The 23,431-nt window shown below is 45.6% G+C and overlaps 1 protein-coding gene across 5 annotated transcripts; it reads right to left on the reverse strand.

The window, feature by feature from the left end:
- Window positions 1-111: 111 nt before the first annotated feature.
- MFSD10 (major facilitator superfamily domain containing 10) lies at window positions 112-23,431 on the reverse strand. Of its 5 annotated transcripts, none has more exons than XM_030492874.1 (13): window positions 23,280-23,431; window positions 20,408-20,597; window positions 19,126-19,222; window positions 16,588-16,691; window positions 15,482-15,640; window positions 13,515-13,703; window positions 9,091-9,199; window positions 7,995-8,106; window positions 6,585-6,693; window positions 4,501-4,591; window positions 2,967-3,014; window positions 1,480-1,569; window positions 112-911 (listed from the first exon to the last, which is right to left on the reverse strand). In XM_030492874.1, exons 2-13 carry the CDS (start codon window positions 20,576-20,578, stop codon window positions 805-807), a joined length of 1,386 nt encoding a protein of 461 aa, XP_030348734.1. In that variant the 5' UTR covers window positions 20,579-20,597; window positions 23,280-23,431; the 3' UTR covers window positions 112-804. The 5 variants fall into 5 exon arrangements, 4 of the variants coding, with proteins under 4 accessions (XP_030348734.1, XP_030348736.1, XP_030348732.1 ...); XM_030492876.1 differs by lacking the exon at window positions 23,280-23,431 and adding an exon at window positions 22,964-23,238; XM_030492872.1 differs by lacking the exon at window positions 23,280-23,431 and adding an exon at window positions 22,611-22,729.

Genomic DNA, 23,431 nt, shown 5'->3' on the forward strand with positions numbered 1-23,431 from the left:
CCCATCCTGGGGGCAGCACCCAGGTCCCCCAGGAGGTATTTGGCACCGCGGGGAGCCCTGGTCCCCACAAGGCTTTGCCATGGTGAGGTGGCTATAAGGTCTTCACCGTGATTCATTGAGCAGAGCAGTGTCTGAGGGAAGAGTTTATTTGTAATGGAAAAAGAACAGTGCTTGGTCAGCAAAAACCATCCCACAGACGTAGAAGTATAAAACATCTCTCAATTTGTGTATTAAAAACAGTCTCCATCAGGCTGGGGGAGCCTGTAGCTGCTGCTTGCTTTTGGTTTTGACTGTCATGTTTTAAGGCAGGTGGTCAAGCTCTTACCAGGCCCCCTGTGCCTTCGTGTGCCAACTGCAGCAGTACCTGGTGAGAGCCCCGTGGGGGCTGTTCTTTGGTAGCCGGGCGCAGATCAGCCATTCCCTGGTGGCAGAGGCCAGGGGCTGGGAGAGGAGCAGAGTGCAGCCACCAAGAGCCACTGGCACTTGGTGGCAAGTCGTGGGGGCCATGCTGCTGCCATGGCAGCCCTGCTTGGCTGATGGGCTCAATGCACTCCATGGGTTTGGGAGTGTTCGGTGGTGGTTCTATTTGTGAAACCAGCCAAGCTGGCTGGGAGGTCAGCTGAGACACAGAACTTGGGGGAGGCTGTAGGAGACCTGAAGTCTGTTGTTGCTGCAAGTGGTTATGGCATAGCCCCTTCCAGAAGATCAAAGTCCTCCTCTTCCTCTTTGAACAGCAGAGTTGGGTGCTGAGAGTCAAGGTGAGGAGCGGTCCTGGGAAACTGGTGGTAGTTGTGTGGTTCCTTCCTACTCCTCCTTCAGCGGCTCTTTTATAGAACCAAGCAAAGCGAAGGGGATGAGGAAGAAAGCACCACAGATGGTAAAGCAAACCTCGGCCCCCGCCAGCCAGTAAACTGCAAAGGAAGCAGATTTACCTTGTTAGTCTCTGCATTTGTGTCAACTGGAGCTGCTGCTCTCCACAGCTCGCTCTCGGGAGCAGCTTTGCTGTAAAGCCCAGTCAGGCTCTTCCTCTTGGAAAGCCATCATGCACGGGCGTGCTGGCTGCCATGCGGGCCAGTGGTTTGGTGAGCCGGAGCGAGCTGGATGCTCAGCACATGGAGGCAGCCAGGAAGCAGATTCTGGCTTTGCTCAGATTTAACATTAGGTCCAAGTTCCAGCTCTGATGTACTGCCTGGCTGCTTCCCCTTATTCTGTCCCTGTGCCCTGTAACAGCATGGGGGAGCCGAACCCCTTACAGAGGGTTCCAGTGCTCCTCAGGCACAGCCTCCTTTGGCCACAAGGCACCGCGCACGCCCTGAGTGCTGGGGATTCTTTAGCTCATAGGTTACAGATGCTTCTGGTGCTACTTCGGCAAATACAACTTCATGGGGCTCCCTTTTCCCTTCAGACCCACCCGGGCTGTGGGGCCCAGAGCAGTGCTGGATGCTGGCAGAAGAGGAAGGAGCAGGAGGTCACACTCACCAGTAGCTGACAGGATCGGTCCCAGGGCTCTGGCCAGGGCACCCAGGCTCCGCAGGATCCCCATCACTCGCCCCTTCTGGCCAGCAGAGCCTGTGCAAGCAGAGCAGTCAGTGTGGGGGGGGCTGCTGGGGCAGGGCCCTGCTCTGCCTCTGGGAGCCTTAGTCCTTTGGAGGTGTTTCCCACACCCACCTCCCCCTCCTTTCATTCCACACTCACTGCCCAATCTCCATTTATTTCCCCTCTGCCAAGACACACATGGCTGCTTCATGGCCAATCAGCAGGGCTTGCCAAGAGGGCTTGGTGAGGGATGTGCAGTGCATTCTCCTCCCCACATCCCCAAAACACCACCACAATCAATCTTTACATTGTACCAGGTTTGCTGAGGAGGCGCAGGTGTGATACCCACAGAAGCAGGGATTTAAGTTAAATTAGAGCAACATACAAGTGACATCCATGAGCACAGCCCCCTCAGCAAGCACTGTAGTGCTGGCAACCAACTGAGGCAGAGCTAAAGAAAGGACGGTGTCATCTGCAGACAGCACCGCAGCAAGAGCTGCTCTACCAGGTTACGTAGCAACCAGTGCTGCCAGCCCGGAACAACTCAGAAGGTTCCTGAGAAGGTGTTTTCTAAGGAATTGGCAAGAACTGGTTTTACTGCGGGCAGTGGTGGCTGGTGTCTCTTTGAGAGAGCCCAGGCCATTCCCTCTCTCAGTCCTGGTTGTGGCCTTTGCCCACGATATTAATTCTTTGTGCTTCCTCATCTTTTTATTCATAACCAGGACAAGGTTGCTTCATGTTTGCCCGTCTCATTGGAACAAGCTGTGTTATGCAGTGCAACACCTACACCACTAAAGTGTGGTGCTGACAGCCACTGAACAGATGGCTGCTGTTCGTCAGCTCTGAACCTGTCCACCACGGAGTGCTGCCAGCTTCCACACACAGGTACAGGGCAGTCTGGGGTTTCCTTTGCTCCCCTGTGGGATGTTGCTGAGTTTCCCAGGGACAGACTATCCTTCTACCCCTGGCAGCCCCAGTCAGCTCCCCTTCCCTGAAGGATGCCCACAGAAGAGGAGGGGTTGAAGGCTGTGGCACCTCCAGCAAGACACAGGGTTTTGCCTCCCTTCAGCATGGCCCAGGGCCATCAGATGGTGACTGTGGTCATGGGTCACTGCTGAAGTGAAACAGGGCAGTGCAGGGGTCAGTAGGAACAGCCCTTCTCTACACTTCAGCCTCACACACATACAATGTGGAGCAGCAGCTCAGCACTGCTGCTGTCCTTGTGAATGCATCTGGGTGGAAAGAGGCCTCTTACACAGCCAAGCAGCAGAGTCGCTGGTCCAACACTTGGATCCGAGGTGGACCTATGCCACCGAGCATTCCTGCTGATGCATCACTGAACTTGAGGTCAGTTCTGTGCCTGAGCCAAGTGTACACACAGGTCAGTTATGTGGCCAAGGGCTGCTGCTCAAAGCAGGAAAGACACTCACCGTAGCCTGACACCACTGCTGACAAACACGGGATAACAATGGCCGCAGCTGGAAAAATCCACAAAAGAGACTGTCAGTGAACAGCAGAGCTCAAACCCAGCACCAGTGACACACACAGCCCAAACTCGTTACTGCTGCACAGAAATATGCTGAGCTCTGGGGCACTGCACCAACAACAGATCATCGGGTTTAATCCAGTTCAATAATGAAAACACCCTCAAAGCCAACCTGGACGGAGAACCCGGAGCCATGTGTGCTCGGAGCAGATGGTTCACATCAGTGCCTCTCACTCCATGGGCCCATGGGAAAGGGGTGGATAGGTCAGATCAGAGCACTGGTAGTTTTCCAAATCGCTGTGGTCTGGTCAGGTGGAGCAGGGAAAGGGAACTGCTCCCATTTCAAGTGACAGCGAGGTGGCTGTTCACAGAATCACACTGTCCCCATGCGTGAGGCTTTACTGTACTCACGGGTGGAAGAGGCAGCTATGTTCTGTCTTGGGAAATGACAGCTGAGTCCAAGAAGAAGAGGTTACAAAATCTCTGGACACAAAAGCCAAGAGCTGTTCAGCAGTCACTGCCGTCTTACTGAAATAGGGGCCTCTTCTGCCAAGGAGGAAGTGCTTTAAGCATACAAAGCAGAATCTTTTCTGGGAGGGAAAGGACAATAGGAGAGCAGGAATGATGGACATGGCGCCTTAACTGCAAACACCCTAACTCCTGGGGCAGAGGGAGGAAGAGATGGGGAGAAGAGGCTGCTCCAATGGCACTTCTGTCTGGCTTAACTGGGCAGGAGATGGGGTCTTCTGCCCAGGTACAGAGCCGAGGAAGATGAGGCGCCTAACTTAGCAGCACAATTGGACAAAATGAACACCTCCTCTCACCCCCCTCACTGTTGGGCTTTCAAAACCAAGGTAATCTGTAGATAAGACGTAGATTTTGAAACCTGTCAAACCCAGCTGCCCCTAGACAGACAAGCAACCTACTGCCTAGATGCCTTTTTGTAGTTTACAGTTTACACTTAAATCAAGCTGTATCATGCAAAAGAGAAGTCTTCTACTTCTGTAATTAGTCATATGTGAAACTTCCAGCCTATCCGAAAGGAGATTTCAGCTATCCCCAATGCTGCTAACAAACACAGCTCTCCTCAGCTGTTGCCTAAGGAATAACACAGCCCCCACGGAAACACAAAGACACGCTGTCTCCCTTCTTTTCCTGAGCTGAGCTATTCAGTGATTATTTTGCTTCTAGGTCTGATAAAAGGGGAAGACAACACCCTCAAGAGCTCTCCAGTGAGACAAGAGGACAACAGGAGCACTGGGGATGCTTCCAAATATCACCATGGCAACTTCCTGTGATACAAACAGCATCAGGAAAAAAACCCAGACACTGTTTCTTCCCTATTTTATAAACAGAAACGTCAACTTTCTGTCACTTCAAATGTGAAATTAGAAATGCATCTTTTCTAATGGGCTGAATAAAGAGAAGAAAAGAAAAATCATTTGTGCTTAGCTTTCAGTGTGTTTTGAATCGCTCACCACAAGAGTACAGCAGCAGCCCAGCGCCCAGCATGGCCACATTTGCAGCCCATCCAATTAGCAGGAAAGCTGGAATCAGCAATATAATAGCCTGCAAAAAGGAAGGAGTCACACGGTCACATTTAAGCCCTGCTTGTTGAAGCCTAGCTCTAGGGGTCCTGCCAGTTCTCTTCCGCTGATGGGACTACAGTGAAGTTGTTAGGAGCAGAAAACTCTTTTTTCTCAAGTAGACATTTCGAATTCACCTGAATGGCCACACAAGAGGGTAATTTACTGTGCTGTTGTCTGTCACTGTCCCATGCCTGCAGACCACACGTGGGAGTGAGTCCCCTGTACCACAGGCTGCAGTTATCCCACCACCCACTTCCCACAACTGAGGAGAAGATGATTTTTGCAGAGTTCTTTCTCTCTTGGACAGAAATTCAGCTTTAACTCTTTCGTTCCTGAGCTAGCACAAGAGATCAAAATACTTGTGTGCAACAGGACCACAGCTCCTCCGCTTTTCCTCAGCAGAACTGAGTTTAGATTTCAGAGTCCATGTTGCTGCAGGAAGAAGGAAAAACGAGGGCAGGGAATGGCATCTGGAATTGAAACTCTGAAACAAAAAACATTCTTCATCTTCTCCAAGAGCCTGGACTTCAGTTGCCCTGTGCTGTCTCACTCATACACAGAGCTTCTGCAGGAAGTTAAGATCTGTTGTGTGTTCACTCCCACCAAACGTCTCGTGCTGTGCTAAGGGAAGCCACATGTGATAAAAACTGCCCGAATAACTTCAGCAAAAGGGGGAACTCCCACAAAAGCAACTGAGATCCACAGAAGGAGCAGCCCAGAGCCAGCGAGTTCCTGCACAGCGCACACGGCTGTCTGTAAGAAGCGAGTAGCCCAGACCAACTAAACTGACGACGTGGAGTTAACTACACCTCCCAGTGCAGGCAAGAGGAAGGAGTATAAAAATGAGTGGGGCAACCCACAGTTTGCATGAACTGCAGTGCAGTGACGGGCTGGCAGAGCACAGAGAGGAAGCTGATGCAGGGGATAAAGCAGCACTAACAGAGCAGTGGGAGCTTTCACTCCCAGGGAAACACTTTCTATGTGACACAGTGAGTGCTGTGCTGGTCACTTGCGCCTGCCAGGGAATAGGGTGGAGATGATGGTTTCACCAGCAGAAATAACTTAAGAAAAGCTGAGTCAATTCCCTGGAATGCAGTGCAGTTTGGTGGCCTTCTTTACCCTGCCAGTGCTAAAACCACACTGGCCTCAAAGTAATGTATAATACATTGATGGGAGCTTTAACAGTTAAAGCAAACCTGTTACCAAGCAGCCAACAAAAGTTCAGAGGCCTGCTTTGTTGAGTTCCACACACAAATGCAAATGACAAGACATATATATCTACTTGTTCCACAGCTGCATAAGCTGCAGGGAACCGTTCCCTGGCATCCTGGTACAGCAGCTTCAACATCTCTATGAAGAAAGAGGCAAGCAAAACAAGGAAATGCACACCTCTGTCAGTTAAACTTCGGTCTGAATGTTGGTACTGTAACATGTAATAGTAATACTGATGATCACAAATCAAAGAATGGAGGAAGAACCTATTTCCCCCTGCCCACCAGTGAAATACAGTCTAGGGAAAAAGCCTGTGAAGCACAGAGACAGCCAGCCTGAAGGTGAACCTGAAAATAATTTGCCAGAAAGAGTCAGAGATCAGCTCTGAAGCAGCTTTAGTAGTTTCAATGTCTGCACTGCAAGAGAAATCACTGCAACAAAGCACAAGCTTCACAGCATTTTACCTGCACAGATGGACACTCTGTTCTCATTCCTTACTGCAATTATGTATGAAAAACTCAAAGGTTCAGTAATACTGCAGCTGGTATGGTAAGAAAGGACTGTAATGTTCCAAAGTTCAGTAAAAATGGTAAGTGCCCAATATGCAGGGTCTTGAGAAGTCATTTAGCTGGATTAATGAGACAGAAACTTCTTTTGATTTCACAAGTACAGTTATAGCCTCCAACTACCCTTTAGACTGAAAAATTAACACACTGGATTTGCGGGGGAAGAGAAAAATACACATTATTAGTGTTTTTTACCCTTTTTACAGCTCTGATTTCATTTCCTGGCTTGATTCGGCGAGCATAGCCTCCCTGGATCACAGCCATTGTTATTCCAATAAAGAAAAACATCTTGCCCTGCTGCAAGCTAGAAGGGAGGCAAAAACACAGAGCATGGAGTCACGCACGGAGCATTCCACCCTGGGATTCACAGGTCCAGTGCAGACCCTTTCCTGAACAAGAGAGAGAAAACGCTTTTTGGTGCTTGCATGAGCAGTGCAAAGTTAACACGCTGACATTAGTTTCCACGGCAGGCAGACAGCAAGATAAACCTCTGTGGCCGTACACAGAGATGGGACAGCTGCTGGCAAATGCTGCAATCATCTCTAGCCTGCTGTAATGTAGTTTAGGTGTTTCTAGGGTGGCCCACAAAGAGTCAGCACATTCACTACCCTGTGCCATGTGCCCAGGAGTTGTTGGCTTCCAAGGAAAAAGTGTTTTGCTTTCTCACAACCATTGCCATCACTCGTGCAGAGCTGGATTAAGGTCACCAAGGCACCACATGGGCACTGGCATGGTGGTGATCATGTACTGCACCAGGAAGCTTGTAACATCATTCCCTCTATCCTTAAATATTTCTTCAGATTTCCCTTTCACCTCTCATGTACTAAACTCAAAGTTCTCACCTCTGCAACAAGCTTGTCTGTCACACAGCCTGCACTGTTAGCATCAAATTGTGCACCTCACCACATGGCCATCCTGACAGGATGGTGCAGGAGCTTAATACACTAGAAAACCTTTCCTTGTCGTGCACATACTAGTTAAGCCACAAACTGTAATGAAAGACAGACAGGGAAAGATGAGACAAACCCCTGAGAACTACTCAAATGGAAGGACATACATAAGGAATCAAGCTGCAAGTTCATGCTCCTGGCTGGAAATCTTCTGATGAGCTGGCAGGAAAAGTATTTCAAGCTGAGCTGCTGTTAGTGGGTTCTGTTCTTTCTTCTCTAGTGTTTGACTACAGGAAATCAAACTCTATGATGTAATGACTATAAACCATACGCAATGCAGAACTCTGATGAGTAAATATAATCACACAGCTATCCCCCCCATCCTTTGCCTTTTTTAAGCTTCTTTTGGGCAAGAAAAGAACAGATTTTATTATAATCAACGGAACTAACCCAGCTGTGCATATTTCAGAAGCTTCGTGTATTGCTTTTCTCTGGTCATTAGAAGCTGTGGGTTATTTCCTTTCATGATAAACAGTTTGTATTTTCATAAATTCTTCCCACAAAGCCCAGGTATCCCTGAGGCAGTTGCTGTTTTCTGAGTGTTTTTACTGACCTCAGAAATCCTTCCTTAAAAATAAATGACGAGACCTTAAATCCAGATTTTTAAACTCTCCTAGGCAGAACATACAACATTTATCTTCTAAGTACGCTGTACCTGCTGAACTGGAATCTCTGGTGGGTGAGGAAACTCAGTGTGTACTCCAAGCCGGAAAACAGGAAGAGGTACAGGAAATAAGCCAGGCCCAAGGTTTTGAGATTCTGAAGATCTAAACAAACAAACAAACAAAGGGAAAAACACCAAGGGAAAAAAACAGAGACAAAGAAACACAGTGGTGCTTTTTCAAGCATAGCCTGAGAATATAACAACAACAGAGCAACATTTATCAACTGTACAGGGAAAAGCTCTCGCCTCAGATGTTCATTTTAAATATCCATACAAGACATACCCCAACATGAGTTCTGCTCATTACCTCCCTTCTTATGAGGGGAAAGAGAGTCAAAAAGACGAATCTCTCTCTGGTTCACCCTGGTCTCACTCACCCCATCCAGCCCCTCTGCCTCCCACACCCACTGACACAGGGATTTATTTGTTCACTTTTTAATCAATGCCTGGATTGCACCTAATACCTTGATGCTGCTCTCAGGATCCTACTGGCTAATCCACAGTAGCCCTTTTTCTAAGCTACAAATGGGCTGTGCCAGATTTCCTTTCTGCCAGTGCAGGGTTCAACAGGTTTTCTCCAAATGCAGCAGCAAGGACTGAATGATAAGCTGGTGTACCTGGCAATCACCAATTTATTTTCTATGGCTTACAAAATTTCATATAGAGAAATGGCCAACTCAAATCCTCCATCTCCAGGTCCTGATTTGAGAAATAAAACTCCAGTCTGAAGTTTCCTGGTTTGCAGCTTGAATAAGCAAACTCACATCTCCTTTACTCATGCCTTGATCTATCTTTTTAAATCACTTCACTTCCTGCAGCCTACCCCATATGCTGCAGCCACTCCCTGAAGAAAAACCAAGCAGCAAGTCAGAAATTTTCAAAACATTCATCTCTAAAACCTTCTTTTGGGAATAACAGGACCAGTGTCCAAGGGAACTTGCAATTCCCTGTTCTTAAGTTAGGAAAGTGGGTTTTAAATGACTGAACTGCTGCTTCTGAAATGGTCTGGCTAAAGTTTTCACTAAGAAACCACTGCCACATACAAAAAGACATACAATATAAATAGGAAAAGGCAGATAACACTTACTCTCCTCTGAAGGGGATTCCTTTCCTCGGGTGACTGCAGAGAACCGAAATAAAGCCAAAGGACTGAGCAAGTCAACTGCTGTCTGAAATCCAGATGTCACAGAAGAGACCTGATTGGAGAAAGAAAGAGTTTTGTTTAAAAACCTGATATAATAACTACTGCAAGGAATTGACAGTAACAGTCAAATGTGCTTCTACACCTACACAAATTATCTGAGATGAAAAGAGGCAAATGGCATTGGGGTTTGAGTGACTCCTAACAACAGCCCAGACTTTCTGAACACAGAACCGGCTTCTGCACTAACTAGATGGCAGAAGACTGACAGGGGCTTTCATCAAAAACAGAAAACAGATTCTTCTTTGGGCTCTTAAAAAGCAGAAGCAGCTCATTCTCTACAGCCTTGAAGGTGGCTTTATTCACCTACTGCATCATCCCTCATGTCCAATGAGCGTTTACTTGGAAAACAGTGGCACATTTGCCTGCAAGCTCATGGGAAGCTGGGGATTTGCTTGTGTGCTGCAAGTCTGAGAACAGTATGTGTAGCACATCAAACAACAATCTGTTTTGGTCCTGGTTGTTCTTTTAGCCAGCCGGTGACACCTCCTGGGGAAGAAAAGGAAGATGTAATTTTTAAGAGAGACTCTTTGGAGATATTTCAGAGAGATTTCTACAGAGATTCTACCCAGCCACATTGTGTGGCTTTTTGAAGAGGAAAATGTCTTTTGTAGCACTTCTGGTCCTTGCACTCCGTACAGCTCAACCTAGTTCTGCACCTAGTGGCACTCTTCCCTGCTCCTTATCAACAGGTGCTCAGGAGATGCTTATTCTTTCATCTATAGAGAACTGAATTTTTGTAGTTTTTATTCTAAGGCATACAAAATTAAAGAAAATACTAAAGAAGAAATGATGCCTAAATTCTTAAGGAAGCAAATCCTTTTAAAGTAGGAGAATTCAGACTGTCACTTTACATGACAGCCACAGGAAGAGATAAGACAGCCTCAAGAATCCTGAATAATCACTCTTAGTATTTCACAACTTCAAAGCACTGCACAGACTTTATCTGATGAGCTTCCTTCTCTTCCCAGATAAGGAGGGAGAAAGTTACTACCCCTTTGTGGCAGAGATTAAAGGTCAAATTATCACTGGGACTTAATCTCTGCATGACCTGAGGACTCATACGGACTGGATTTAATTAAGCTGTATACAAATGAACCTTCCATACAGTATAAACATGACCCCTGTCTCATTTTGATAGTCAGAGCCTCTGAGTATCCGCCAGCAGAGCTCTGGAGCCCATTAGTCTCACAACAGCAACCAGTTCAATATACCAGACTGGTTTTGTATAAAGCCATAAAGCTGCTGATGCACACAGAACAAACTGGGATATTTATTTCCCTTTCCACTGCATATATTGCAGAGAGTAAACAGACACTCCCAAGAAGTTTCTTCACGTTTTTAAAAGGTCTGTAAGAGGATTTCCTGAAGCTGGCTTGTAGCAATCCTCAGTTCCTGCATTTGTTGGCATGATGGTGCTTACACTACAGCATAGAGAATCTGGTAACAAGCAACTCCCTTCAAGCATATTTGCCAGTAACAAAAAACCCTGCAGGTTGTACCTGGTTTGGATTATTACCCATGTCAGACAAGGTGCCAAGCTGCTTTGTACTACAAGGCTGATTTTAGTTTGGCCCAGAGGACATGCATTATATCATAGATAATGTATATGCTTAAAATCTTAAGTGTTTTATGAAATATATACATGTTTGATTTTTTAATATATGTGTGTGCATGCAAACTTCTTTTAATTTCTCCTCTATTTGCCCTAGAAGCAGTGATCTACAAGTGACTTCATGCACTGACCCATAATGAAAACATTGTCCTAAACCTGACAGAAGCATTTCACCACCCCCAAATAGCAAAGTATAGACTGCCAATTCAGTCCATGTCACCAGCTGCACTGCACAGAGTTTAGATTCTTTGCAGGTTCAAAATCTGCAACATCTCATTTGTATTTAATTCCTATGCTTCTGATTTATTACTCCAAAATTGCTCAATTGTACTTCATGATCACCCCAAATGTCACCTTGAAAGCCAGACATTTCTCACAGTGTCTCTGTTTACTCTGTTTTCTTCTAAGGCAGAGAGACTAAGTAACGTCTTGAAGGCTCAGCCCGCCCAGATGAGGAATGCAGCCTGCGCCTTCCAAGCTGCAGCCTTACTCCTCAGACAGACACTGTTTAGTATGCACAGAGCAAAAGCTTGTTTTTCCATAAGCCTGCCAGTGATGCTCCACAGCCCTACACACCGTCCTTACATGATTAGTTGTAGACCCTTCCTCCAGCTAGGCAGCCTTGTCCATAACTAGTTTAGCTAAACATCAACTCTAAAAGTCTTAAAGGGGACAGATGCTACTAGAGACCTTTCTGTTCCTCCCTTCTCCCATGCCAGAGCTGGTTCAACCACCTCCCAGTAAGAGCAGTGGTTTTGACAGGTGAAAGATACATTCATTGGTCACTCTTCACCTGATAAACTTGTGGAACAGTTGAAAAAACAAGGGGAAGAAGGATAGTGCAAAGTCTTCTCTTTGGATGAAAACTCATCCTTGTTCCCCCCATCTCCCTCCAACTTCCCCTTTCTGCAAGTTCATTCTAACATGAACAAATGTGAAATACTTCTCTCCTGTGAAAAGACTGATAGAGAAACAAGGATACCATGAGAACACAGCATATTTCAAGGAAGCGGATGTCTGATGCCACTGGCACATCCTCTTACCAGTTATCATTATAATTTCCCCTCTTTTTACAGCTTGGTCCTTCCAACACATCCACTCCTATACCCTGGCAGCACCTGCTCCAGCTCAGCCCAGCCAAGTTCCAGAAAGGCAGGCAACATACCTGCCTTTCCTCTGCCATCAACAGGCCAAGAAAACTGCGCCTCTCCCGCTCAAAGCGGGAGAAATTGCCCGAGAAAAGAGCAAAGCAGCCTAATAAGTGAAATGACAAATGCCCTGCAACACATACATCACATGGGGCCACTGCCCAGATACAGGCTGAAAGGAGAAGCACAAAAGCACTAACACCAATAGCAATCACAAGAAGTTCCAATGCCAGAAAAACCACTGTCTCATCAGCAATCAAACACCCTGTGTGTGTTTTGCATGACTGGGACCTGACCTTGGGGGAGAGGCACCTATATGCAATACCCACTGCTGCACAGGGGCAGGGCTCAAAAAGCAGGGACAGAGCACTCATTTTCTTATCAAAACTCAGTCCTGTTGGCTAACACAGACTAGCTTAGCAGAAGAACTCTCAAGAGGATAAGAAAAGGGGGAGGGAGTCATCATACCATCCTAAAAGGCACTGAAGCCATTTATCCTTCTACAGGTGGAATTGTCTACAGAACACAGATTTGCTCTGCAGCACTTCCCTACATCAGTATGTTGCCACAACCCCAGTGTGCAGCTCTAGCTAAGAACAGGATTTGATCTGGAATGTTTAGAAACAGCCAAATAGGAAAAGGGAACAGATGACACATGGAAGAGCTGTTAAAAGAATAAACGAGCTGTAGTGCTTGGGAACATAATGTGAGCAACTGATTTCATGGGACACAACCTGCTGGGAAATGCTCAGAGAAGGTCTAATGTTTTGCCCTGGTAGGAGCATTGCAAACAGAAGTTTCCAGAACCAATTGCTCCCTGGAAACGAGGGACGACAGGAAAGCTGCAATCCAGCTGAGAGCTTCAAATCAAGTGTTTCACCTAGATAGCGAGGGCTGAATTCAGCCTCTCCCACACTACAAAGGGACTGTTCCCAGCAGCTTTTAATCAGGTATCTTGGACAGTGTCTGATCACACAGTATTAAATTGTAATGTTAATAAATGTTTGGCCCCACAAATGCAAAGTCACTGCATTTTAGCATGTGTAGGTATTTTGTATCTGCAGAAGACAGCACAGCTCAGAGCTCAGAGTCATTTGCTAATTCAGTGTTCAAAACAGTCAAGCAAAGACAGGAAAATGATTAAGAGAATTTCTCCCTTATACAGCTAAATGAAAGCAAATCCAGGCTCTGATGCATTTACTTTTATAATAAGCTGAAATTCCTCCCCAGAGAGTCAGTGTGATCATAGTTTAAAATTCCCCCTCTCCCTCCCATGTTCCCATTAGGTTTTGATAAATTTAAACACACCAAAACTAGCAGCTAAGCAGTCACACTAGCTATAAAGAATTTCTCATCTATTTCACTGCGCGAGGAGATGGGACCATCATGCAACCACTGCGACACCATCCAGTATTTAATCCTGCTCCCAGGAACGAGCTGAATTCCTGAGTCACTGGCTAATCCTCTTCATTGTTTCCAGCATTACAACAGTCCTCAAATGCTGTATTTGCCAGAAACACACATCTCCACATTGACAGTCCATTTACCCGTTTTTCTTTGGGAAGTGTCTCCGGAAGTAGGAAGAAGATGAAAATTAAATCAGCCACAGCAAACATGAGTGCTACCAACGCTGAGCGGAGATAGAAGACTTCTCCTTTCTCTGTGTCCATGGCCAGGTAAGCTCCGATCATGGGACCCAGGGTAAAACCAAGGGAGAAAGCAACGCCAATCATTGCCTGCAGTGACACAATGAACCCAGACATGTAGCTTTAGACACCAGTTTGTTCAGGTAGCTCAGTTCTGAAACAATCTGGATTTCCTGGCATTTGCCTTAAAGAAATGCAACCAGATACAGAACCACCCTGACGATGTAGGGAGCGCACAGCAAAGAGCATTAAGTGTGAAAAACCTGTTATTTCCAAAATAACTGATTCTATTTTCTGTCCAGTTGGGAAAGTGGCAGGAACAAACTCCAAACTGAAAGGAAGTTGCGAAGAGAGATGATGATTCTCACCTGAGGAACTGCTCAGCCAGAGGATAAACTTTTGTAGTATAAAGCTGGAGGAGGGAAGACAGCACTGTGGTTGGAAACCATAATGATGTCTATAGTTCCTAAAACACTTCAGCAATTTCTGTATTTAAGAATTTATGTCTCATAGAGCACACAGGCTGAGAGGCTTCCCAGAGCAACCTGAGTTTAGTGAAGGTACTAAGGAGGATTTATTAACTCACTATGAAACCAGCACAGAGGAAAAGAGGCAGAATGTGTACACACTGGATAAGTGCTTAAAAGAGCACTGATTTGAGTCAGTGAGATTGCGTAAGAATAAAACAGCGCAGGATCAGGCTCACTGACTCACTGTCTTTTAAGAGACAAAGATGTACACTTGCATATGCAGGACCCAAACATGTGCCATCCCAGGACACAATCCTCCTGCTTTCCTGAGTCTATTTAACTGTATCTATAATACTAAACTAAACAAGGCCAGGGCATGCTCCTGTACCACCTCAGTCTCCAGTGTCATTTCAGCCTACCCAGCTAGCACTCTCCCAGGCAACTGCCCATCACAGTTTGGGAATAGCACCAGTCAGATGCTAGTCTGTTCCCAGAAAGCAGAACGAACATGCCTACTCTGCTTTGGAAAAGAAGAGAGTATAAGCCATGGATGTGAGCCATGATGTAGTAAGTAATTTGCTCTCAGGTCCTAAAATTAGGCTCTGACCCACTTTATTTACTAGTGCTCTTTGGCTATCCCTCTACTCAAATAAAAATATCTTGGCTCACCAGGACTATAATAAATTGTTTGGAAAATTCATTAGTTATCACTGTGAAATCTTTCCCCTCCTGAGAAGCAGATATCCTGCATAGTGGCTTATAACAAGCTGCTAAGAGAAGTTTGGACCCCCAAGGTTTTTGTAAGCTAAAAGATCTAACTGGTAGTTCACAGGCTAAGTGCAGCCTGCAGGGTGTTTCCAGCTGGGCCACTGCCTTCTGGAAGAGGCCAAGGCAGCAGTTCATACTGCTTGCTGCTCAGTCAGCCAAATGCCACAGCCTTTACCTGCTGAGCTCAGATCCTGGAGCCAGTGCAGCATCCCAGGAAGTCAGGAGGCATGCTGTGCAGTGCAGCACTGCTGCGCTTCCACAGTTTGGGAAGGTGAGAAAAGTGGATTGTCCTGTAACTGGGTTGCGGCTACCAAAATTGGGCCGTAAGACCTTTTGATTTCTAAGTTTTATCATCAGGATTAAAGTTATCAGCAGGAGTACAGTGATAACACACAGGTAGTTTCTCCAGCTCTAGGGAATCTGTGCTTCATTTGCAGGTAAAAGTTATTGACAGGTCAAGTCTGAGAGCTCACCCCCAGAATGATCTGGCATCTTTTCAGAAGCAAGGTAGCATCTGAAGTCATGTTTTCACTTGATCAATGCATTCCTATCTGAGGAAGACATTCTGAGCACCTGAATCAATTAAAAGTGACCTAGTAAACCCAAACATGTACCTCACGTGTAACTCACCATGCCCTTGCTCCGTGCTTTTGGAGAGTGCAAGTCAGCAATTATAGCTGTGGAGAGGCTGACATTCCCTTTGCTTATTCCACCTATGATCCTGGAGAGAAGAAAAACGCCAAAAGTCCTAGAGGCAGCCCATAGTGAGTATGACGTTATCAAACCTATCTGCAGAAGCAAGAAAAGGTTCTTTATAAAGCAGAGCAAAGTTGTATCATTTCTGCACATTTCCCAGCTAAACAATTTGTTTTCAACAGCTGCTCCAAAGCCCATGTAACAGAAATGTCTGAATATACTGATACTGCACTATGTCCTGGACAGTGATATACAAGAAGTGGAAAACAAATTTTACATAGATGTTAGATTACTGACAAAATTAGAAGAGTTCAGAGGGAGCTAAATCAGTCCCAGGCACAAAACCACTTTTGTACATCCCACTCCATTTGTTTCCAATGTCAAGAGAATTCAGAGTTCAAAATAAGAATTATTCACAGTTCTAGCCCTTAAATTTCATAATCAATCACAAGCACACATGCTTATTGAATTCACTCTCCACAAGCCCCCAGGATAAGGGGAATTGTACATCATTCACCGCCAAGTTCCACCATGTATGTATGCACTTGCTCTGCACTGCTGCTGTAATTAGAAACCCAGATGCTGACCAGCAACAGAGAAAATGTTTTGGAGAATGTTCCTAAGAAATAAATCTTACACTGCTGTATAGCACTCCCTAACCAATAATCCCCAGGCTCTGTGAAACAGGTCATCAAGTGATCAACCCTCATTACTCAGGGAACTAAAACATACAGGGATTAAGTCTAATATTTATAAACACAGCATCTGAAATCAAACTGCTGTACACAAGGGAAAGGGATTCTGGAAAATCCCAGAAACAGATAGGTATTTTAGTGCCTTCTATGTACAATCCTGGTTCTGGGAAACTCAGCTTAAGCACTTGGATTTGTAAATGTGGCCATGTGACTTAGCAAAACAACAGTCAACAACCAAGAGATCCAGAACATTCAGTTTCCCAATCCTTTGTGCTAACCACAAGATCCTAGTGCCTTCAACTGTGTATTGAGATGGCATGACTCAAATCAGCAAGCGACACATACCACTGTCATCAAGATGACAGGTCTTCTGCCCAAGCAGTCCGACATAGCACCAGTGAGGGGAGAGGAGAAAAACTGTAGGATGGAAAAGATTGAGCCGATCAGACCTAAAACCAAATAGAAATACATGTACCATTAGACTTGCTGCTTTTATCTTAAATACAGACACAGCCAACCTGTTCTAGACCTATCACACCACTTTAACATCACACCGCTAAATGTAAAACAACAGCTACAAAAGAACAGCTTTGTCTCTGAAACTAAGCTGCCTTTAAAACACAGATCTTGCATTGTTGTTTAACTGAGGTGGCAAATACACAGTCAGAGCAGAGAAACGGGTATAGACTGGATGATCCACTGGTTACTTCATTGGTGAGAAGGGGTTTGAAACTCACTGGTTATAATGGAATGCTGATGCTCCAATGCTTCCCTGGCTGACTATGTATATTTTCTGTTCTTAGAGCAGAAATAACACAGTCTTTAATAGTCACAGTGCTTTTAAGATTCTTTTTTTGATTGTTTAAACCTGATTCTGTCACATTTAATTAGTTTTTCTTTCCTTCTTATCATCGAAAGAAGGACATAAGCACTGCTCTTAGTGAGGCACCCTAAGAAGTAGGAGTGATTCCAGACTCCAAGTCTTTTGAAATCTGCCTCCAGCTTCTCTGATCTTTATTTCCTCTTTTCTCTTGCCATTTCTAGTTTCATACACTTATTAATTTGCACTACGCTCTCAACAAGCAGGCAAAAAAATGCCTTGTTGTCACTGTCTTTCTGTAAAGGAAAAACTGGGTTATCTGTCTCAACTCATTCAGCTATCAAAGCTTTAAAAGGCAGAGGAAGAGAGAGACCAGAAGTTCTGCTCACATCAGTTTTGAGGGAGGCAGAATACTGATACTGAACACCTTGTGGAAAACAGCCGCTTATCACAGCTCAAAAAGCTGTGGAAAATAATTTTATAGACCTTTAGTGAGCTGAGGCCTCCCCCAAGGATAAGCAAAAGGCTTTTAAAAATAAAAATGTAAACCAAGCACAAAGCTTTATTAGAAGAGAAGTGTGAATGTATTGTTACTACTTAGTAGTCTATTTGGGTATAACAGAAAAATTTATAAACAATTAAAATTAACCCAGACATACTCTGAAATCCCTTTCCTCAGAACTGTCTACACAGCAAGGAGCCAGAGCCTCTGATGTGTAACACAACATACATGCTGCTGGATTTCCTTCACTTCTCCCGCAGGAGCTCACTCACACCAGTGCCCTAATGACTCCAAACGCATCTGGACCCTGCAAGTCAGCAGCTCTGCTGTTTTTAATAGGACTAATGAGATTTAGAAGCAGTGCTGCACTATAGCTGCCCAAAGGGGAGGTGAGACTTGAACTCACAAGCTTCTATTTCCAGTGTTTCCTAGTGACTGATCTCCAGTCATGTGCAGATCAATTGTGAAGGCAGAGCAATTTCTGTGACTGTGCAGGGTCTAGCACAGCAGGCTCCTGACCCTTAGCTGGCAGGCCTGCATTTCTGTAGCAATCTGTAGAACAAATTGGCAAGATCATAGGATAATTCAGGTTAAAAGAGACTTCTGGAGGTCACCTACTCCAACTGCCTGCTCGTAGGGTCAGCTGTGAAGTCAGACCAGATTGCTCAGGGTTCCAGTCACTTTGACAACCTCTGAGGATGGAGGCTCTAAAACCTCTCTAGGCAGCTTGTTTCACTGACCATCCTCACTGTGAAAAAGTTCCTCCTTATTTCCTGTCAGAACTTCCCTTGCTTCTACTTACAGCTGTTGCCTCTGTTTCTTCCACCATGCACCACAGTGAAGAGCCTTACTTTGCCTTCTCACTAACTTCCCTGTAGATATTGGAAGGCTGCTTTTAGCTCCAGGCTGAACAAGCCCAGGCCCCCCAGCCTCTCCATCTTTGTGGCCCTCTGCTCAACCTGCTGCAGTTCATGGATGCCTTTCTTCTACTGGGTGGTCAAAACAGGGTGCAATGCTCTAGATGTGGTCTAACAACTGCTGAGTACAGGAGAATGATCACTTCCCTCAATCTACTGGCTCTGCTTCTGTTCATACAGCCCAGGTGCTGTTGGCACTTCTGCAGCCAGGGCTGGCTCACACTCAGCTTGCTGCTCACCAGGATCCCCAAAGGCCTTTACAGCAGAGGTGCTCCCCACCAGCTAGTGCCCAGTCTGTACCAGTCTGTATCATTGCAAGGGACTACTCTTTCCCACAGGCAGGACTTCACATGTGTCCTCGCTGAATTTCATAACATTCCTGTTGGCCCATTCCTCCTGCCTTTAAGTGTCTCCAAATGACAGAGATGGGGCTGTCCAACTCTTTGTTGCTAGCAGTGTGATGAAAACAAAAATCATTTATAGCCTACTGTAAGAGGCATTTTCTGTGTTATTTAAAGCTAAATCTAATAACAGGCAAGTATGTTTTTTTGTATTTCTTGGCATTTTCCTCATCATTCCTCACAACACTTTAGTTTTCCCTCTGTTTTTTATTTTTGGTCTGTTAGCTTGCTGAATTTCCATACCTCCAAATAAGACACTGTTGTATTTCCTTTCTGGAGGTATCCCAGCCATCACTGCAAACCAGTCCACACCACGTTGCAATGACAAGTAGAATCCATCCTGCAAAACAGATAAGTGGGACATAGGAGCAAGAAGACGGCTTCCGTGTTTTAATTTCAAAGAAAGCATCAGAACTTAGTGAACTAGAGGCAGTGTTAGATGATTCCTTCCCTCCTCCTCCTCCCAGGGACAATTTCCTCACTCGTCAGTTGTCATAGGCTAAAAATAGCTTAAATTGTGAATGCTAAGAGGCAGCAGATAATTTGGGTGGGGGAATGTCTGAAGTTGAACTTTTTTAAAGCATACTTGCTAAATCCTGAACTAAACAAAGCAGCACATCCTGAATCTTTCAATCAAAAAGGCAACATAAGACAGACTGTATCCCTCTGTACACAGACTATTTAGCCTGGGAGAACCAGGGGCTTGTAGGTCCAGAAAGAAGAGGTGTGAAAAAGAATGGTTCCTGAAAAGAGGAGGAGGACTTGAAAAGAAGAAGAGGGCCCTGAGAAGAAGGTGAAGATCTTTGCTATAGGAAATACACTGGAAGTGGGAGAAGATCCTGGAGATCAGAGCCCACGTTAGGGTTAGAGACAGGGTTGCAAGAAAGACAAAGCCTATAGCTGCAGTTGGAGTGGGGTTAGAAAGGGGTTGCAAGATGGAGGTGTGGGCTGCAAAAATAATTCTCCCATGACAACATTTTGTTCAGTAACACCTGAGAATGGTAACTGAGAGCACCTGCACAACCAGGAACCAAAACAACTTTCTGGCCTGTGTTCCCAGAGGAGCAGCTAGCTCCCTGCTAAGAATGGAAGTTGAGACATAGTGAACATGGTGCTGGGGTGGAAGCAAGCGAGTGTGTGAAATACTCCAGTAGGGTTAAAGCTCTCATCTCTTTGGTTCTTAGATAATCCCCAGTATGCAGATCCATTACAGATTGTCATTTACTCTGTCTCAGCAGTAACATTAGTGCAAGTCACAAATGCACTGGTAATTAAAAGGATTAGCTCCTAGGAAGTACCTGAATTTTCCCCCGAACAGATCCCTTGTTTTACTGAAAAAGCAAGAGGGAAGAGTCTCATGCAGGGTCACAAATTCAGTCCATGAACCATTTAAAAGCACTGGATATTATTATTCTGCCTAGAGCTATTTGGTTTGCCCCAAGGCAAGTGATTTTTCTTCCATACTTCCCTAAAGACCTCATAGCTAACATTTTCAGCAGGCTGACTTTCTTTCTCTGTTGCTTACCCCAGTATGGCTGTAATAATCAAGGATGGAAGGAAACAGTGGCAAGATGAGGGCAAATCCCAACAAGTCGATGAAGAGTGCCAGGAAGACAATTGTAATAACACGACTAGAGTTATGTTCTTGCTTGTCACTGATGGAGCTGCTGCTTGTTCCTCTCTCTCGCGGGGCCATGTTCCCAGGTGCTCTGCTTCTAAAAAATTCCATTTATAGCCAGTCAATAGGAAGCATTTTGCAGGTGTTTCATAAGAGTATCTTGCTAATTCATTCTCACTTTCTACAGACTTTGCAAAAATAAATATAAGCTACAGCAATATTAAGCTACTTGGTTTTCAAGGGAACAGGAACTTCAACTCTCTAGTCTTGGTTATTAGCTCAGCAACAAGTTTGCTTGCTTCAAGAACAGGCTATGAGGGCAGTAAGATAACAAACTCTATTATAGGAGCATCCCAAGTAAAACACAGAATTAAGGATCATTTGAAGGTGGTTAACATGTGAGCAATGCTAATACAACTTTCCCAAATGTTTTCAACTCAGCATTACAGTAAAATAAATAAGAAAGGGCACTCTTCAGTATCTGCATTCAAGTAACTAATGATTTTTTTTAATGCCTTCAGTGTATACTAGAAATGACTAAAGCAATAACAATTAAAAAACTTGGGGCATCAAATGATCAAGGCAGCATTTTAGTTTGTCAGAAATATCAGAACCATCAGGTTTTTTTGATAATACTCCAAAACTGTCTTAAAAGTCCTAAACAAGGATTTAGGCCATCTCACGTTCAGTATTTATCAAAGAAGTCAGCCCATATCCTGGAAAAAATCTCAGTTTCAACAAGTATCAAAATCAAGGAGTAATACACACACTATGAAACTGAAAAGTTCAGACTTGTAAAACATTACAGTATCTTGGCAATAAAACAATCACATTTGCAGTCCTTTCCACTGCAAAAACCCCTGAACTTTAGTTGCACTGAAAGAGTAAAAAATGAGATGGAATTTCATCTAACAAAGTCAATCTATACCAAAATATCCATTGACTTTGATGACTCAGGATTGAAACCACTGAGCAATTCTTGATATAAATTATTACCTACGCAGGGCACTTGTGCATTTAACATCGTATTACACTAATTGAAGACCGTAACACTTTGTTATGCTCAGCAATAAATATTAGTGTGACATTTCTTTACTGTTCATTCTGTTTACTAGCACTGAAGCCTTATTAAAGTTCAAACACCATGAGGTAAACATGGAAGGGGACACACCTGCAATCCATTTATTAAACTCCTGCCATAATGCTCTTAAATCTGCTAGCGAACAGAGCAGCTTGGTTATGTTTGGGATCCTTTTATATGAAATGGCAAATCATCACCGCTATAAATATTTAGCATTATTTGTTTACCCAACTGATATAAAAGCATCGGGAGCCAAAACCAACCATTCCTGTAGCCAAATCCTCTCTAGGTCTAAGAGTTGAGGGATGGGTTCATTGTGACAGATCCTATCTCGCTTTTTCTCACAATTTGTTTATTCATCCACTGAATTGTATGACCAAGCTGAACTTTATTCCAGGGCTATTTACACAGGGTAACATCCTTTACACGTTACCCTCATGGCCATTTCAGCTAGCGTGCGGCTTGAACCTACTGATGCTAGCACTGACCTTTCATTTAGCTCCACTTTTGGCTATGTGGTTGCAATTTCCCTTACGCAATATCCCAAGGTACTACATGTTTCTGCCTTTGTGCTCCATCAGTTTTGTTGTTCAAACCTCTCCATATTTTATGCTAGGCAGGAAACCACTAAACATTTTATAAGCCCTGGCATCCCATCAGCAAAAACAAAACACTTCACCTCTACCATGACATTTGATTTCTGTGAGAGGAGTTTGAAGAGGGGGGAGGATTTTCAGTTTAGGGATGTTGTTTGCCTGGACACTCGTGTCCCTGACACTCACTTGGCTCTACCCTGGTTCTTCCCAGCCATCCCCCCTTAGGATGTGTCTCATCGCTTCTGCCTTTGACCAGCCGGGTTTGATGCTGGGTTTTGATGCTGTGCCTCTCGGGAAGGGATCAGCAGCAAAGCTGGCCCTGCCCTAACGCGCAGACAGAGATTTGTCATCTGCCAGCAGGAAGAGTTCCATCCTTCTGGTGTTTTCCTACCACCCCATCCCCTGCTCTGAAGTTTCCTAGGCCTGGCTTTACCTGCTGAGCCTTGAGAAGGCTCTGCTGGCTCCTTACCAAAGTCCTGATGCGGGTCAAGAGCGCGAGTTTCAATGGGGAAGAAAAAGACATAAAAGAAAGACGATAAAATAAAAGGCAATTTCCCAGAACAGCCAAAACCTGAGGGCAGAGGTGTCGGCGCTGGAGAACAGTGGAGTCCGCGGCGAGGACCCGCCATGCCCTATACAAGCACCCTCCGCCGCCGCCCGGCAGAGCCCCGGGGTCCCGTAGCCTCGCCGAGGCGAGCGGTGCCCAGCCCAGCCCCGGGGTCCCGGCCGCGCTCGCTCCCCCACTCCCCGCCGCCAGCAGAGCCGGCCCCGCCGCGGGCCACCTACCGCTCCTCAGGGGGCCGGGCCCGCAAGGGTGAACGGGCGGCTCCCCGCCGCCTGCCAAGAAGCCGTCCCTTGGGGATGCTGCGGGCGGGCGGCGGCGGCTCCTCCCCAGCGCTCCGCGGCGCACCGGCGGCCTTCCTCTTCCGGCCGCGGTGGAGCCGCTCCCGCCGCCATCCCCTCACAGGCGGGCTCCCCTCAGGAAGGCGGGAAGCTGCCGCTAGTCGGGGACGAGGGGGACTTAAAACCCAGGCTGAGGGACGTGCCTCGTCAACAGAGCCCCGCTGCTGATAGATTAGTAGCTTAATGGGGTATCTCGTACCTCAGACCAGGGTTCCGTCTTACGCTAGAGATCTTTTTAGTGAAAAATCTTGTTTAGTGAAAAATCTGTTCCAAGAAGAGAGGTATCTTCTTTTGTTAGTTGCTACATAGCCACGTTCCAGCAGCAGTTAGCTGTGGGTTTGATAAATCGGT

The sequence above is a fragment of the Strigops habroptila genome, chromosome 7, assembly GCF_004027225.2.
Source record: "Strigops habroptila isolate Jane chromosome 7, bStrHab1.2.pri, whole genome shotgun sequence".
NCBI lineage: Eukaryota > Metazoa > Chordata > Aves > Psittaciformes > Psittacidae > Strigops > Strigops habroptila.